Genomic DNA, 16,755 nt, shown 5'->3' with positions numbered 1-16,755 from the left:
GGGGAGCACCTGAGCATGTGCAGAGTGCGTTCGCCGCAAGTGCAGGGTTGCCCCTGAACTTGTGCAGAGTGCATTTCTCCCGAATCCGTTGGGGAAGGGATTGGCATTTGTGGATCCTCTGTACATGTGCAGAGTGCATTCACGGTCACAGGAACCCGGATATACTCATAGTGTATTTCTTGGGAAAGGGATTGGCATTTGTGTAAGAACATGGAAAATAACTGCCCTGAGACCTCCGGGTACAGGGCGGTATATAAATTCAATTAATAATAATAATAAAATTAAATTCCCCAGAGTGACAGGGGAAACCTAGCCAGATGGGCAGGGTACAAATACAATTTGTATTTTATTTTATTTTATTTACACCCCACATATCTGACTGGGTTTCCCAGCCACTCTGGGCGGCTCCCAACAGAATATTAAAAACACAATAAAACATCAAACTTTACAAACTTCCCTAAACAGGGCTGCCTTCAAATGTCTTCTAAAAGTCAGATAGTTGTTTATTTCTGATAGTTGTTTATTTCTGATAGTTGACATCTGATGGGAGGGCGTTTCACTGGGAAGGCCCTCTGCCTGGTTCCCTGTAACCTCATAATAATAATAATCTGGGTATATGAACCTGAAAATGTACCCCAGATTGGATCTCCTTAACTACTAGAAGGAGCTATAGGCCAGAACCTTTTCCATAGTGCCTCACTCCCATCGATCCCAAGTGGGATCAGACAAGCCCCATTGCACGCTAATTTAATTAATTTCTGTATATTATTATTATATTTCTATCCTGCCCTTCATCCGAATATCCCAGAGTGGTTTTCAATATAAAAACACAAAGATGCATAACGTAGTAACAAAACAAACCAATAAACCCCCACATACGGTTTAAAGGGCCATATATTATTTAATTAGCCAAAGGCCTAGGAGAACAGGAATGTTTTTACCTTAAACAAGATTTTTATGGGATTTGGGAATAATTAAAATACACAAGGTGGGCGTTATTTTTAAGCTCCCCCCCCCCGTTTATTTTGTAGTATGTTACTGTATAACTTGGTTAGAAATGGATATTTTAAATGTTTAATTATTTGCTGTATTTTTAATGGGTTTGTGCTGTATATGGCTGCAAACTGCCTTGGAAGGCATTTTTGCCTAAAAAGTGGTTTTAAAAGTCTATTAACTAAATAAAATAATGTCAAAGAGCACCTGCCATTTTTGTCAACAAATGAAGGCGTCTCGGATACCTGCAAAGGGTTTTTCCTATAGTACCTAGAGCTGAAGTAAACACCAGCCTGTAAAATAAACACACACAAAAGTGTGTACAGAGAACATGTACAGATTGAATTTCCCTCACCCTTGAAATTTTTCGGCTCTTGGTCCTACAACCTGTTTTTTGTTGCCATGGGTGATCAGTTTTTATTTTTCATTAAATGTATTTATTTGAAGCATTTTGTGTCTTGCTTTATCTGAAAAAGCTCAGAACAGCTTGTGAAAATTAGTAATAAGGTAAATTAAGTCAGCGTGAGTAATTCCCACCCCAATTTTACATTATAAAATAGTTATTTACACTAGTTGGAGAATAAAGTATTTTTATCTCCAACCACTAGTAAATCTATTTGCTTCTAGCTTCTGGCGTATTCAAACATATTTTTGCAGCCTTTAGGACTAGAAGCCTGTTTTTCCCTTTTTTTATTTGAAAGTTGAGTCATGGGGAACCCACTTATGGCCCTGGCTACAACCATTTCGGTTAGCTGTGTAGCAAAAGTTTTTTTTCTTTTCACTGTTCTCAGTGTTTGCTCCAGCTTCTGTTTTATGTGGTGCTGATGTTTCTTCCCTTCTCTTGCCACAGGGATGATAGCGCCTCGTTTTCTGCCTTCAAGCGTTTGGAGCGCACCCAGTGGACTGACAAGATCGATGCGCAATTCGGGTTTGAGAGGATGAAAGAACCAGGCGAAAGGACAGGATGGTTGATCAACATGCACCCTGTGGGTACCTGCACGTTTTCCTTTAGCATCTCATGTGTAAAGCTCATACGTGATTGTTTTGCTAAAGAGCCTGTGTGCAGCAGCAGCAGCAGCAGCTAGAGTATTGGGCTAGGACCTGAGAGACCAGGGTTCAAATGCCCTCTCGGCTGTTCTGGTGATAAAAGGGGACAGGGAGAGCCATAGATGCCACCTTGAGTTCCTTGTAAGAAATGAAATAACAATAGCATGCTTAAATTAGTTTATTTCTGTGGTTGCCAAGGAGGGAGGTGTGAGAAATTGAGTTTAGAGCAGGCCATTCCAAAGACGGCATCATTGGAAGATTCAGGATGGAGAACGAATGTTGTCTGCAGTTGGCTAAGATAGGGACAGAAAATGACCTTTGGTTTTACTGCCCCAGTTGAAAAATCTACTAATAAGGTTCATTGCATAACTATGCTTAGCCCCACTCACTTGCCCTGTCAGGGTGACATCACAGTAATACACTATATGATGCAACAAACCCCAGATTGCCCTTAATGTTACTCAAGAATTTCTCAATGTCAACATAAACTGCCTGGAGCCTTCATTTCACCACACAGGCAGCTTAGTACTCTCACTTTGTATATTAAAGTTTTATATGGCTTATCCGTGGTTACTTTTCCTCCATTCTTTCCAGGCGTGGCCCGCAATTTAAAGCTTCATGTCTGAGCACCCTTTTTTCCCCGCCAGACTTTTCCCCATGAAAACTCGCTCTTTAAAGCTCAATCAGAGCAAATGTTAAATTCACGGAAAACTTGAATTGATGTTTGCTCTGATTGAACTTTAAAGAGTGGGTTTTCGCAGGGAAAGTTCAGGGCAAACGAAAACACTTAGACATAGAGCGGAGCAAAAGGTAAGTGTGGAAAAGCTCATGGTTGATGTAACTTCGCTCAAAATGAGTCCTGAAATGATTTAAAGGGACAACAACATGAAATTAAAATGAAAACTTCTTTTTCAAGAAACTGTGTGATTCCAGGACACAGAATCCTGCTCCAAGGTGAAACATTACTATTATTGGTAATTGCAGATTAGTACAACTAAGGAGTCGGATAACAATATAGATGTAAAATGAAGAGTCCTATGTTGAGGAAATGGCATTGTCTGTCTGTTTGATTGATCTTGCTGCCTTTGTCTGATTTAGACGGAGGTGTTAGATGAGGATAAACGTTTGGTCAGCGCTGTGGATTACTATTTCATTCAGGAGGACGGAAGCAGGTTTAAGGTGAGTCCAACAGAGCAGTATGAGACCAATTAATGGCAGACCACATTAAGAGCCTACTGGAAATTTGAGGAGGGAGCAGGGTGGGGAGGTGGTGGGACATTTTAACATACGCCAAATAAAGCTTCTTGCCTCCCTCTCGATGTGGGAGTCTGCAGAGCAGTGGTTTTCAAACTATGTCCTCATGAGCCCAGAACCCAGAGAGTGATCTAATTTGGCCTATTTATTTAACTTCTATTCGTAAACAAAGCTAAGCTGTCAACTGAGCCTGATGTTGTACTTATAATTCATTGTTGCTACTGAACTTTAAAAATTGAAAATCTTACACATAAAATTTAAGCACGGGAAAACTTTTTAGTACATTTCCCTCCCTGCCTTCATAATATATGATTGCGTGGGGCTCACTGTTTTTTGTTTGTTTCCTAGGTGGCACTGCCCTATAGGCCATACTTCTACATTGCAACCCAAAAGGTTAGTATAGACACCCCAGGGACTTGTACCTGAAATTGCAGTCCTTGAATGAACCCTTCCACCATTTGAAATGCTTTAGCTGTAAGCATGCCATACAAGGAAAGAGGAGGGATGAGGCAGGCTAAAAAGCTCTGATTTCATGGCAGCTATGCTTGGTTTGTGATTTAACACTGAAGGGGTTCCTTGGAAATGAAGGGCTCTCAATGAGAAGCCTAGCTGCTGGTGAGCCTATGACCCCAATTCACGGTGTTGATGCTAGCATATAAGGCCCTAAATGGGTTGGGACCCAAATACCTAAAAATATCCCAATATCAACAATCTTGTTGGGCAGGTGAGGCCTTGTTGCTGGTGCCATCACCGGGGGCTGCCTAGTTGGCGTTATTGTCAGCACCGCCCTTGAGCCAGTGTCACCAACTGGACTCATCCACTCAGCCCCGACTGGGCTAGGCAAGCTGGGTAGCACTTTCAGAGACCATCTTCTGCACAGGAACAGGTCAAAGTGGACTCACAGCTTAGAGTTGTGAGCACCAGATTCACTTCCACAAGAAAACAGTCGTCGCACAGCAGAGTATAGCAGAGCATAAACGACTTGGAGAGCAGCTCTGTAGAATATCTTCTTTATTCTATCTACAACTATAATACACAACTATATACAGAGCTAAATGAGGTCTAAATGAAAATGCTGAACTGCACTGAGTGTCTGCAGCTGCTCTTAGCAGCAACCTTATCTATTTTTTTATAAATTTTTTATTGAGTTTTCACATTTTATAAACACAGACACACACACACAGACAAAGACAACACATATAAAGTTTCATATCCTTACTTTCCTAACCCCAATTCTTGACCTCCCCCCACCCCCCCTTCATACATCCTAATTCAATTAAATTAGCTCAGCAGGTTCATATCTCTCATCCTTTACATATTATTATTATATATATTTTTTTTTAAAGAAATACTTAATTCTTATTACTTGGCCAAATTTTACTTATCCAGTTTTCTTATAAATATTAAATCCTTTTCTAAGGTCGACTCTAATTCCTTCCACGAATTTCCCTTTTATCTTAAAAATAGGTCATAATAATCAAACACAAAGGTCATAAACATTTTTTTAAAAATTCTTTCCCCCCCCCGCCCCGGTTTCTGTCCCTTCCCAATGTCCCCATGTCCACAAAAACAGTTTTTAGCCTAGATTCCACACATCTGAGGCCTTTAAATCTCTGTCAGTCTCTCTCTGCCGATTTTGTTGGTAGCCCTCTTTGTTGGTCCTCGGGTCTCGAAGGAGTTCTAGCTCAGTCTCATCAGATTTTCTTCCATCCAAAGTACTTGATACCAGCTGCTGCGAAAGGTCAGCTAATCCATACTCAAAGAGGAAGCCCCAATCATATTTCTTATTTCTTTTAAATTCACATATTCCAAGTATTCCAGGGGCTTCCTCCCTCCTCTTTCGCATCTTTCGCAAATTTATAATCCAAAGGTCTTCTTCTTTGTGTTCTGACAATGTAGGCTTCTGGTTGGTACTCTCCATCTGTACTGGCCCTTGTTCCCTCTCCTCCTGTTCCGAAGTTATCTCTTCTAATTCAGCTGCAGATTTTTTCCCGGTCAAGTCCATTGTGCATTCAGCAGAGTCACTTATTTTAGAGTTCAAGGTTATAAGTTGTTTACTCATAGCCGTAGTCTGCTCCTGCAACTTTCCCACGAGAAAAAACATTCTTTCTATCTCTGCCTGTAATTTTCCATCTGCAGCCATTGTAGTGTTTCAATGTTTCCCCTAGGGGGATTCTGGTTACTTAATAGTCTTTTCCCAACAGTCCGTTACTTTGTTATTTCACTACTTTGTTCCCAACCACTTTAATTCAAATATAACAAATTTAGTCCAGAAAGGTGTTAAATAATAAGATTTTTAACTTTCACTGCCCGTTTGACAGCTCCTTTGACAGCTGTCAAACTCCTTGTTCCTTTTTCTCCAGCTCACATACAGGACACTCCCGGGTCTGGGGGGGGTTTAAACAAAAGCTTCTAAAATTCCACTCTTACTCTCCAGCACAAATCTTCTTCTGTCAAATTCATGAAAATATTATCTTTTTAAAAAACACCAAAAAGAAAAAACTCTCCACCTTAGTTCTCCGATCCTTGCTTTAAATCTTCTGTAAGCAGGGGGGTGCGGACTTCCCTTTAGCACATCCCCCGATCATACCGAATTCAAGGGTAGAAATTTTAAAGTCCAAATTCCATTCTACTCACGGATTAATTAAAGTCCGAATTTCAGGGAAGAAAGTCAGCGGTCTCCGGCCATGGCTCGCGGCTTCGCTCCACTGCAGTAGCGGTCCACTCACAGCACCACGCCGCTCCCCGTACCCTCTCTGCAGCCTTTAAAAAGGCTCTTCGTGGGTCGGGGGGGCGCTTTAGGTGCCCGCCGAGTCACCAAGTCCGCAGGCTTCAGCGCCTGCGGTTTCTGAGGGTCCCCGCGTCGCTGTCGCGGTAGAACCCTTCTCCAGCGGAGCCGATTCCCTCCGGAGCTCGGAGGGAATCCGCCATTAACCAGATCGCGTTAACCCGGAAGTCAGCAGCAACCTTATCTATACACACGATCTCTCTCTAACACTCAGTCTCTCTCTCTCTGACACTGATGTGAGGCTGGAGCAGAATAAGTAGAGAGCAGAAAACACCCCTCCTCTCTGGAGAATCAGCAGATTCTTGGATATGGGAGGGGTGAAATCTCCTCAGTTATCACATGACAGGGCCTTCTCCATTTGAGAAATGCCCTTTCTTCTGAAGTGTGTGTGTGTCTCCCTTGTTATTGACGTCCAGGAGGAGATTAAAAACATCCATGTCACCCCCACCCCCACCATTTGATGGCTGAAATGCACTGTTCCTGTCAGCCCTATAATAACTGGCTGAAAGCATGTTTTTAAACCTTTAAAAAAATAAAGAAAGACTATGGATGTGTTTGCTCTTTCAGGAGGACTGCTAGGGTATAAATGAAATAAGTAATAATAATCAGCAATGGGTGTCTTCTCTGAAGCTTGCCTAGCACTACTGCAATGTCCAATTGCAGGAGATTGTTGGGCACGTTTTAGTTACATTCTCAGATCAACAGGGAGGCCCAGCAAGGCAAACCTTCCCACTTGATTTGAGTGGACCCCTTCCATTGGCCTAAATTCCTCCACAGTGTACAAGGCTGACCTTTGACACCTGGTAGACAGATATAGGATCCCCTCCAGTCTTCTGGCTGTGAATTGTTTTAACTGATTCTGATGCTGTATTTCTACATTGCCATCACCCACTCTGGGACCTTATGGTGAAAGTAGGGTAAAAAAATCCAGTTTATAACAATTGTTTAGACTATACCACGTGGCAACTGTTCCCTGAGGATAGAGCGCGCGAAAATAATTATGATTAGGTGGGGCTTGGGCCTGTGGCCTCTCAGCGTCGCTGATGCCTGGTTGTTTCTTCAGGGTTGTGACCGAGAAGTGTCGTCCTTCCTTTCCAAGAAGTTCCAGGGCAAAATAGCAAAACTGGACACTGTACCCAAAGAGGACTTGGACCTGGTAAGTAATGCCTTTGCTGATATGGCTGTAAATGTTTTAGTTGCTCAAGCATTTAGGAAAGGAGGGGTGAACTGTTGGAGTATATGGAGATGGTGAAACTGATGGGGAAGATCTGAAACCAGGAAGATCTAAGCATTTTCTAAAGACTGGAGTAAATACGTAATTTATTGAAAAGACCACTGTAAACAGTTAAAATCTTTGGCACTTGTAATGTGGAATTATTTATGATAATTGTGGTTATGTAACAAATGAATAATGGTGAAAGATGCAGCAAATTTAAACTTAAACATGGAACCCATGGAGGGAGAGAAGGAGGTCCGAAGGTTCAAAAGAACCTCGTATTTTAATGTTTGGAACGGTTATGTTCTACGTGTATAAAATTATTTAAAACTCAATAAAAAATTCTTGGGGTGGGGAGGAGAGGAGGGGTGAAGGGGTTCAAAAAAGCTGTGGTCTACAGGCTGCCCCTTCCTAAGTGTGACTCCAATATTGTGCTGACATCGTTCAGCACCAGGCAAATACTGTTTCGTTCCCCCCTTTTTTTTCTTTGCTATTTGTACATCACCTTGAGATTTTGTGTGTGTGTGTAAGGCAATTAATTAATGGTAATCACCCCTCTAGTCTCCAGTTGGTATTATTTTGCTTCATCTTTACTTCCTTCCCCCACCCCCCACTAGTCCACATGCATCTCTTAAATGAATTCTTCTTTAAAGCTTGCCTTCTTTTAATGCTCTCTCTCTCTCTCTCTCTCTCTCTCTCTCTCTCTCTCTTTTCCTTTCAGCCAAATCACTTGGTCGGCCTAAAACGGACCTACCTCAAGCTTTCTTTCAACACGGTGGATGACCTGGTAAAGGTGCGCAAGGAGATCACACCTGCTGTGAAGAAAAACAGGGAACGGGACCAAGCGATGGACACTTACACCGCTATGCTGACCAGGTAGAGGAGCTGCCTTAGGCCCACTGTCATTTCCATTTGGACTGAGTCAAAAAGACCCATTTGAGCCGCCTTGCGGTGATGGAGAACCTCCATACTGTGGACCAGATTGTGCCCGCCAGGTCTCCCCATTTGGCCCGCCAAACCGCAGCCACATGCCATACATCTGAGGTCCTGTATGACATCAGTAATGGAGCGGATAAAGACATGCCTGGTCCAAAAGGAGCTTTGCAGGCACTGCTGATCAGCTGGTCACTGGGGCTTCCCAAGTGCTGTGCCTTTGCTGGCATGGTTTGACTTCAATGCATGGGTAAATGCAGGTTGCCTGACATCATTGTGATGACTTGTGGTAGACAGGTGGGGAAGACAAGGATGTGGCCCACTGGACAGATGCAGTTCCCTGGAAAAAAAAATGATTTTAAATAAAATAAACAAAATACAAACAATTCAAAGTCCAAATATCAAGATTACTCTGAATCTCCTGACTTCCCCCCATCCTTTCCATGTGTCCTAATGATAATATTTACAACTGCATATCAATATTTAGAAGAGTTTGGATTTGATATCCTGCTTTATCACTACCATAAGGTGTCTCAAAGCGACTAACCGTCTCCTTTCCCTTCCTCCCCCACAACAAACACTGTGAGGTGAGTGAGGCTGAGAGACTTCAGAGAAGTGTGACTAGCCCAAGGTCACCCAGCAGCTGCATGTGGAGGAGTGGGGACGGGAACCCAGTTCACCAGATTACGAGTCTACCGCTCTTAACCACTACCCCACACTGTCTCTCTGTGAAAAAATTATCCAAATTTTTATCCTCCTAAATTACCCATACTTTCTGTTACTTTGCAAGTGTGGTTAAAATCCTGCTAATGTTTTAACCTGCTTACAGTGGTTTTGTATGTCAATTATAAACTTTTCGCATTCCTTATTAAATTTCTTGTCTTCTTGGTTTCTGAGCTTCCCAGTTAATTTTTCCATTTCGGCATAGTCCATCAACTTGGTTTGCCATTCTTCTCTAGTCGGGGTTGTTTCTTCCTTCCATCTCTGGGCTATGGACAGATGCAGTTCCCTCCCCTGCTCTATTGCTTCCTCCTCAGGTGTGTGTGTTTGGACTTGCAAGGGATTACAGTGGTGCCCTGCAAGGCTAATGCCTCGCAAGACGAAAAACTCGCTAGACGAAAGAGTTTTCCGTTTTCGAGGTGCTTCGCAAGACGAATTTCCCTATGGGCTTGCTTCGCAAGACGAAAACATCTTGCGAGTTCTTGCGAGTTTTTTCCCTTTTTTCCCCTTTTTCTAAGCCGCTAATAGCCGCTAAGCCGCTAATAGCGCTAAGCCGCTAATGGCCGTGCTTTGCAAGACGAAAAAACCGCAAGACAAAGAGACTCGCCGAACGAATTAATTTCGTCTTGCGAGGCACCACTGTATCCTGGTGCAACCCAGACAGGTGATCATCTGCCCTAGTTACTAGTCCATGAACTGGGAGTGTCCCCAGCAAGCCTCAAACATTTCTTCCAGGCTCTGCCCAGACTCGTTGCTGCCAAGCCAATAGGGCTGCTTTCCACTGATGATCTCTCATCCTTCGGCTCTCCCATCAAGCAAGCCACAGAGCTTACAGAGCCAAACATCTGGAGGCTCTATAAAGAAGATTTCTGCATCCAAGCAGGAGACTGGAAGAACCAGATCATGGGCCTTAAATGTGGTCCATGCACATTTCTGAGTGATGGGGAAAGAAGCCCCAGAGAATCAGCTCCTGCACTGCTGCAACTATCAATAGTAGTAATCATCATCATAATTATGCTGCTGATATGCCAAAATGGCTTCTAAGCCATTTACAGTTGCAGAACAATACTTCACTAGCCTGTCAATCCTGTGTGCAGGTAGTCCTGATAATGTAAATCAGCTCCTTCTCCTTTGCAGTGCCCTTGCTGGGAACAGCCTGTCCAGCAAGGAAGAGGCTCCCTCCAAGAAGACCGCTGACCAGATGGACAACATAGTGGACATGCGGGAGTACGACGTCCCCTACCACATCCGCCTGTCGATTGATCTGAAGATCCACGTGGTGAGTGGCAACTGGGGGAGACCCGCCTTCTTTCCTACCTTGATTCCCAAACAGCTAGAAACAGCATTGTGGAAAAATGCATTTCCAGATTTTTAATTGTGGCGGGTAGGGGTTGAGCCTTTGCTACTGGCCACAGACCCTACCTCAGCGTGACTCTCCCGGTCCCTCTCCTCCCATGACAGGCTCACTGGTACAATGTCCGCTACCGAGGCAGCAGCTTCCCGCCTGAAATCACCCGCCGAGACGACCTGGTTGAACGGCCAGTGAGTATTCCTGTTGGGCAGAGCTCCTGTTTCAGCACCTGTGTGTTTGTTTCCTTCACTTGCCAGCTTTGTTTTGGTTTCTTATGCTGCATCTGTCACCAATAGCCAAATGTCTTCAGGATTCCTGTGTGCTGTGTGAGTCTACAGCATGGGTGGGGAACCTGAGGCCTGTTTTGCCCCTCGGGACTCTCCATGGGCCACACCTCTGGCCCAACCCACTGTTAGCATTTGGCCCTCAGAAAGTTACCCACAAAGGCATGTGGCCCTCAAGCTGAAAAAAGCTGCCAGTCCCGGGCTCCTCTTCTTTGGCAGTCACTCGTAGCTGGGTAAGATTGTCTTCCATAAACATGGTTTTAGCAGTGAGTCCGTAAGTGACTGTGGAGGCCAGTTCTGGATCCACACATCTTTCCACAGTGGGGAGGCACATAGGTTTCTGCGCAGGTCGGCTTATACTTGAGTATATATGGTGGTTGCTTTGGAAGACGATAATCAGGCATCCACACAACATGACCAGTCCAACGAAGTTGATGTTGAAGAATCATTGCTTCGGCACCGGTGATCTTTGCTTCTTCCAGTACACTGGCATTAGTTCGCCTGTCTTCCCAAGTGACGTGTAAAAATTTCCAGAGACACCGTCAATGGAATCTTTCGAGGAGTTGGAGATGGCGTTGATAAGTGGTCCAGGATCTACAGCATCCTAAAGCCTATGGGCCCAAATGTCTCTAGCGCCTCTAGTGTGGGCCAGGCACACTTGCAGGAAGTGGATTTTGCAGATCAAGGATGGAGAACCTGTCGCCTTCCAGCTGCTTATTCAACTACAACTCCCATTATCCCTCTTGGCCACGCTAGCTAAGGATGATGGAAGCTGGAGTCCAACAAGATCCGGAGGGCCAGAGGTTCCTGCATCCCTCTTGTTGACGAATAATAATAATAATAATAATAATTTATTATTTATACCCCGCCCATCTGGCTGGGCCTCCCCAGCCACTCTGGGCGGCTTCCAAAAGAATATTAAAATACTATGATACATCAAACATTAAAAGCATCCCTGAACAGGGCTGCCTTCAGATGTCTTCTAAAAGTCTGGTAGTTGTTGTTCTCTTTGACATCTGGTGGGAGGGCATTCCACAAGGAGGGCGCCACTACCGAAAAGGCCCTCTGCCTGGTTCCCTGTAACTTGGCTTCTCGCAGTGAGGGAACCGCCAGAAGGCCCTTGGTGCTGGACCTCAGTGTCCGGGTAGAACGATGGGGGTGGAGACGCTCCTTCAGGTATACTGGACCGAGGCCGTTTAGGGCTTTAAGAGATGTTATTGATGTATTGCCCTGAGTGGAGCCCAGCATCTGGTAGTGACTTGGAAATTCCAATTCTTCCTAGGATCCTGTCGTCCTGGCCTTTGACATCGAGACCACCAAACTCCCTTTAAAGTTTCCTGATGCAGAAATGGACCAGATCATGATGATCTCCTACATGATTGATGGCCAGGTAAATCAGGGCAGCTGCCTCCATGGCTGGTGAGGTTGCAGAACAAGCCAGAATAAATGCCCCCCTTAAGCCATAGAAATGGAAGAGTATGGAACGGCAGGTGGCCCTGAACTTCTGGCTCCCAATTGAAGCATAGATCAGGAGGTGAATTGGGAAGGTGTTTGTAGTGGGGTGGAGGGAGAGTCTACCCTGGGTTTTGTTTTCATAGTAAGGATTTCCTACTCTGTAACATCTTAGTGAGAACTGATAAGGTAACGTCGGTTTACTCTTTGTTCCTTCAGTTAAGCAAAATTTCCCTTTCGCTTCTTTCTTCCCAGGGTTACTTGATCACAAACAGAGAGATCGTTTCAGAGGATATTGAAGATTTTGAGTTTACTCCCAAACCGGAGTATGAGGGGCCTTTCTGTGTCTTTAATGAACCAGATGAGGTAGGTAGGCTTAATTTTGAAGGCCAGTTTCCCCTTAAAATCACAATACAGTGAAATCGCGGAATTCCATTGGAGTCAGAGGGTTTTGGCCACACGTTGCAGTTCCCGTTTGTTACCTTTAGCGACATGAGTGTGTTCTGCATAGCCTTCATTTTGCTTGTAAGCCTGAAGGCAAAGACTATCTTGTTTTGTGTGTAAACCACTCAGGGAGCCCTTTTCTTCTTCTTTTGGCAGAAGAGTAGGGTACACAAATGCTGTAAATAAATATAGAAAAGGGGGGTTCTATATATACTGCTCCCTGGTCTCCCCATCCCATTATTTTGCCCTGTCCGATCACCAGACTACATAATTTGGAAACTTGGAACAAACCACCATGCAGATAAATGCACCTTTCCCAATGGTTGCAGAATGTGAGAGGTGGTGTTTGGTGGACACACATGGTACCTTTGGTTCCCTGGCAGAAAAGCTGGTCATCATAAGAACCTAGCAGGAGAGGGGATTATTGGTTTGTTGTTGTTCATATTTTTACTAGGTATTTTGTGATTTTTGTATTGTAATTTTATGTTGTGAACGGCCCTATGAGCTACAGATGAAGGGAAGTATGCGCATCTAATTAACAACAACAACAAGCATCTGGACCATTGACAATAAATGACCTTTTAAATTTGTTTTCCCTCCTCTTGTTTTAAAATCAGGCCCACCTCATCCAGAGGTGGTTTGAACATGTTCAGGAGACCAAGCCAACCATCATGGTGACATACAACGGAGACTTCTTTGACTGGTAAGAATTAAGCGAACTCGGTTCTTGAGCCTTGTGGGTGTCCAGCTTTTTAAATGTTTAAAAATTATATTGGGTTATTTTCATTTTAATGGGGAAACCATGCTTTACCTTCTGGGGAACCAAGCTGGCCAGCAAACTTGCTTGCTAACCTGCCCTCCCCCTGCAGTGACCAGCTGCAGGAATTTTTTGTTGCAATGCCTAAATAGTGAGATCTGTAGAAGCTCCCTGGCTTATTTTGCTTTATCTGTCTCCAGGCCCTTTGTGGAAACCAGAGCAGCAGCTCACGGGCTGAATATGCAGCAGGAGATCGGATTCCAAAAGGACAGCCAGGGGGAATACAAAGCTCCTTCGTGCATCCACATGGATTGTCTCAGGTACATGATGCCTAGCCCCACTCACCAATCTCTTTCTTGGGGCTTAGTCTGATGGAGGTGGGAAAGGGCCCAGCCTTCAGGGCACATCCAGAGAAAACAATTTGTATTTGGCATCTTGCTGCACCATGCTTTTGACTGTTGCCCCATCCACACTCTATATTTAAAGTGATGTCGTGCCATTTTGAAGAACCTTTGCCTTCTTCGAAGAGCCTCCCCCAAAGAATCCTGGGGAAAGCAATTTGCTAAGAGTGCCACTCTTCTCCTTTTGGGGTCATCCATTTGTCACTCAGAAACGTGGAAGCGTAGTTCCTGACAGAGTCAGGAAGGATGGCAACACTGTACGTGCCTTTTTTCCGCTGTCCGGCAGTTAATATCGCATAATCTTCCCACATTTCTGATTAACATGCACACAAAAGCAAAGGATGCTCCATTTCTACACTTGTACCCATTGTCTAATGCTGATCTGTCCAGAACAGTACGGATCACATTAGACACAATCCTTTCTATTTTGTGAGTTGTCTTCTCCTTTTGTTTTCCTTTGGCTGGGGTGCGTCAGGGAGAAAACAGGAACCAAACGCTTCAGTTGTACTTTTTTAAAAAAATAAATAAATAATACTCTTTGAAAAGAAGCCTCTACCATTTCATTTGACACAATCCCAACTAGACATCATGTTGTGTTAACAGACAGCTTTAAGCAGCCACACACACACACACACACACACACACACACACACACAAAAGGTAGTTTAAGGTTAGGAGATCCTATTCCCCTCAGAGCTTCAGTTCTCAGAGTGGTTTAACAACCAATCCCTCTACGCAGGGAACTTTTCACATCAGACAGGGTCACGGTAAGGTGTAACAAACTATCAACACGCCCAAGAAGCACCTACAGCAAACAAAAAGCATGCAAAGGTTCTTCAGCAGACATTTCAGTTGGAGCAGGATAGAAGGTTCCCTGGATATATAGGAAGTGCCCCTAGCCTTTGACTTGTATTCCAAAGTAAGCTTAGGTTGACTCTGTCTCATAATACTTCTGCCCTGCTCCTAGTAAACTGGGCTGCCTCTCCCGATTCAGCAACCAATGTTGTGGCTTCTGTTGGCAGGTGGGTTAAGAGAGACAGTTACCTCCCAGTGGGAAGCCATAACTTGAAAGCAGCAGCCAAAGCGAAGCTGGGCTACGACCCCGTGGAGCTGGATCCTGAAGAGATGTGCCGGATGGCTACTGAGGAACCTCAGGTACTTCAATTACCCCTGTGTGATTCTGTCATGTGTCTTTAACTGGGATCAGCTATGGCGGATTCCCCACAATTAACTGCAGAGGGGAAAGGAGTTCCCTTGGCCTGCTGTGCCCCTAAGAGGCCCTGGCCAGAATTCACCCTCCATCATCCAGTAGGATTGGATAACATGTATAGGAATTGTGCAGTTGTGGTTGCAAATGTAGCATTTGATGCAGTGCACTCTGAATCTAGAACAATTTTGCTTTCGCTGTAAAATAAAATGCTAATAGTTTGACAACCAGAGAGAGAGAGAGAAATTTCTGCTGTAGACTTAGGAATTGGAGAAGCTCTAAGGGAGGTTTCTGATGTTCAAGGCTTGCTCACAATTCCAGCCCCTTCTGCCTTTGTGCATGTGATACTCCAGAGCAATTTAGAGGGTTTATGTGCTCCACGCAGAGAATCATGGCTTTCTAGGTGCAGAATGCTAGATCTGTACATTTAGGGAGCTATTCCTTTAGGATAATATTCTCTCCGCAATCAGTTTTTGTTACATGGTAGAATGTCAAGTGCCTCTAAATGATTAAACCACCAGCAGCCAACATGCATTGCACAGGCCAGCAAGGGATAGTTGGGCATCTGGACAAGAGCCTAGAGACCTGTAGGCCTGCCTAGGGCATAGCCATGTATCTTGCCTGCCTCTCTTGACATTCTGCTCCCTGGCTTTCTAGGCTAAAGGCAAGATCACACCAAGAAAAGCTGTCAGCGGAGTGTAGCCACTGTATCGTAATTTGAACTTGATTTGTGACTCACTGACCCAAAAGCTTGATCACCAGTGGATACAGCTTCTTAAAAGAATAATAATAATTGTGCTATCAAATTGGCTTTCAGCGCTGACCATTTTCCATTGTTGCTGTTTTTTTAATTGTTAACTTTTACATGCAGCCAAGGATCCTCCTGTCTGTCAGCACTGCCCATATAAGTCGAGCTGCTTAAATGAATATTTGCATGTAAGCAACATGCAGACCTTTTCCTTGCGTGGGGAGGAGGCCGTGTTGAACTTACAGCACCTGCTGATGTTCTCCCTGCGCTCAGATGGAGCCACGCTTGCTGGCAAGTTGCAAAATGTTTCCATGCCGCTTCCTTCCTTCCTCCAGACTCTGGCCACCTACTCAGTGTCCGACGCTGTTGCTACTTACTACATGTACATGAAATACGTCCACCCTTTCATCTTCGCTTTGTGCACCATCATCCCCATGGAGCCCGATGAAGTGAGTAGAGTGGAGCCCTAGGCTCAGTTACTTCCTTATTTCGTAAAATTTTAACACCAGTTGATTGCTTTAAAAAGCAAAAACAGCCCCAAAGCAGTTTGCAAAGAGAATAAAAGAATAAAATTATTGGCAAAACAGAAGAGGGCCTTCTTGGTAGTGGCGCCCACCCATCAGATGTCAAGGAAATAAAGAACTATTTGACTTTTAGAAGACATCTGAAGGCAGCCCTGTTTAGGGAAGTAATTAATGTTTAATATTTTATTGTGCTTTTAATTCTGTTGGGAGCCACCCAGAGTGGCTGGGCAGGTTATAAATAATAAATTATTGCGTGCTCTGGTCCATGGGGTCACGAAGAGTCGGACATGACTAAACGACTAAACAACAACAATTGTTATTATTACGGTATCATTTATTATAGTAAAACAAAAACTCTTTAAAACGCTAATCCGATAAAATCAGCAATAAGCTATAAACAGATTAAAAGATACACCAACATTCTACATGTCCGAGCAAGCTTGTCTGCACAAAAATGTTTTTAGTAATCACCAAAAAGAGTACAGTGAAGGTCTCAGTACTAATGTAGATTATCTCACTATATGTGGCCCCTTGGTTGTTCCAAGATTCCACTGTGAGATAGATGTTTTTTAGTCTTTCAGGTTGGCCTGGGCAATATATCAAAATATCGCCCAGGACAGGTATGAGGAACAGCCC

The 16,755-nt window shown here is 44.1% G+C and overlaps 1 protein-coding gene across 1 annotated transcript in view; it reads left to right on the top strand.

The window, feature by feature from the left end:
• Positions 1–16,755, top strand: part of POLE (DNA polymerase epsilon, catalytic subunit) — a 56,513-nt gene that overhangs the window by 695 nt on the left and 39,063 nt on the right. The window contains exons 2-14 of the mRNA XM_079956276.1: positions 1,844–1,979; positions 3,139–3,219; positions 3,643–3,687; positions 7,146–7,238; positions 8,020–8,174; positions 10,089–10,230; positions 10,413–10,493; positions 11,869–11,976; positions 12,294–12,404; positions 13,100–13,185; positions 13,440–13,559; positions 14,663–14,795; positions 15,931–16,044. Coding sequence (XP_079812402.1) covers positions 1,844–1,979; positions 3,139–3,219; positions 3,643–3,687; positions 7,146–7,238; positions 8,020–8,174; positions 10,089–10,230; positions 10,413–10,493; positions 11,869–11,976; positions 12,294–12,404; positions 13,100–13,185; positions 13,440–13,559; positions 14,663–14,795; positions 15,931–16,044 — 1,405 coding nt within the window. The remainder of the gene's footprint in view (positions 1–1,843; positions 1,980–3,138; positions 3,220–3,642; positions 3,688–7,145; positions 7,239–8,019; positions 8,175–10,088; positions 10,231–10,412; positions 10,494–11,868; positions 11,977–12,293; positions 12,405–13,099; positions 13,186–13,439; positions 13,560–14,662; positions 14,796–15,930; positions 16,045–16,755) is intronic.

This window comes from Podarcis cretensis (assembly GCF_951804945.1).
Source record: "Podarcis cretensis genome assembly, chromosome: 16".
Classification (NCBI taxonomy): domain Eukaryota; kingdom Metazoa; phylum Chordata; class Lepidosauria; order Squamata; family Lacertidae; genus Podarcis; species Podarcis cretensis.
Note: the sequence above shows the minus strand (reverse complement) of the source record. Positions and strands in the feature narration are given on the sequence as shown.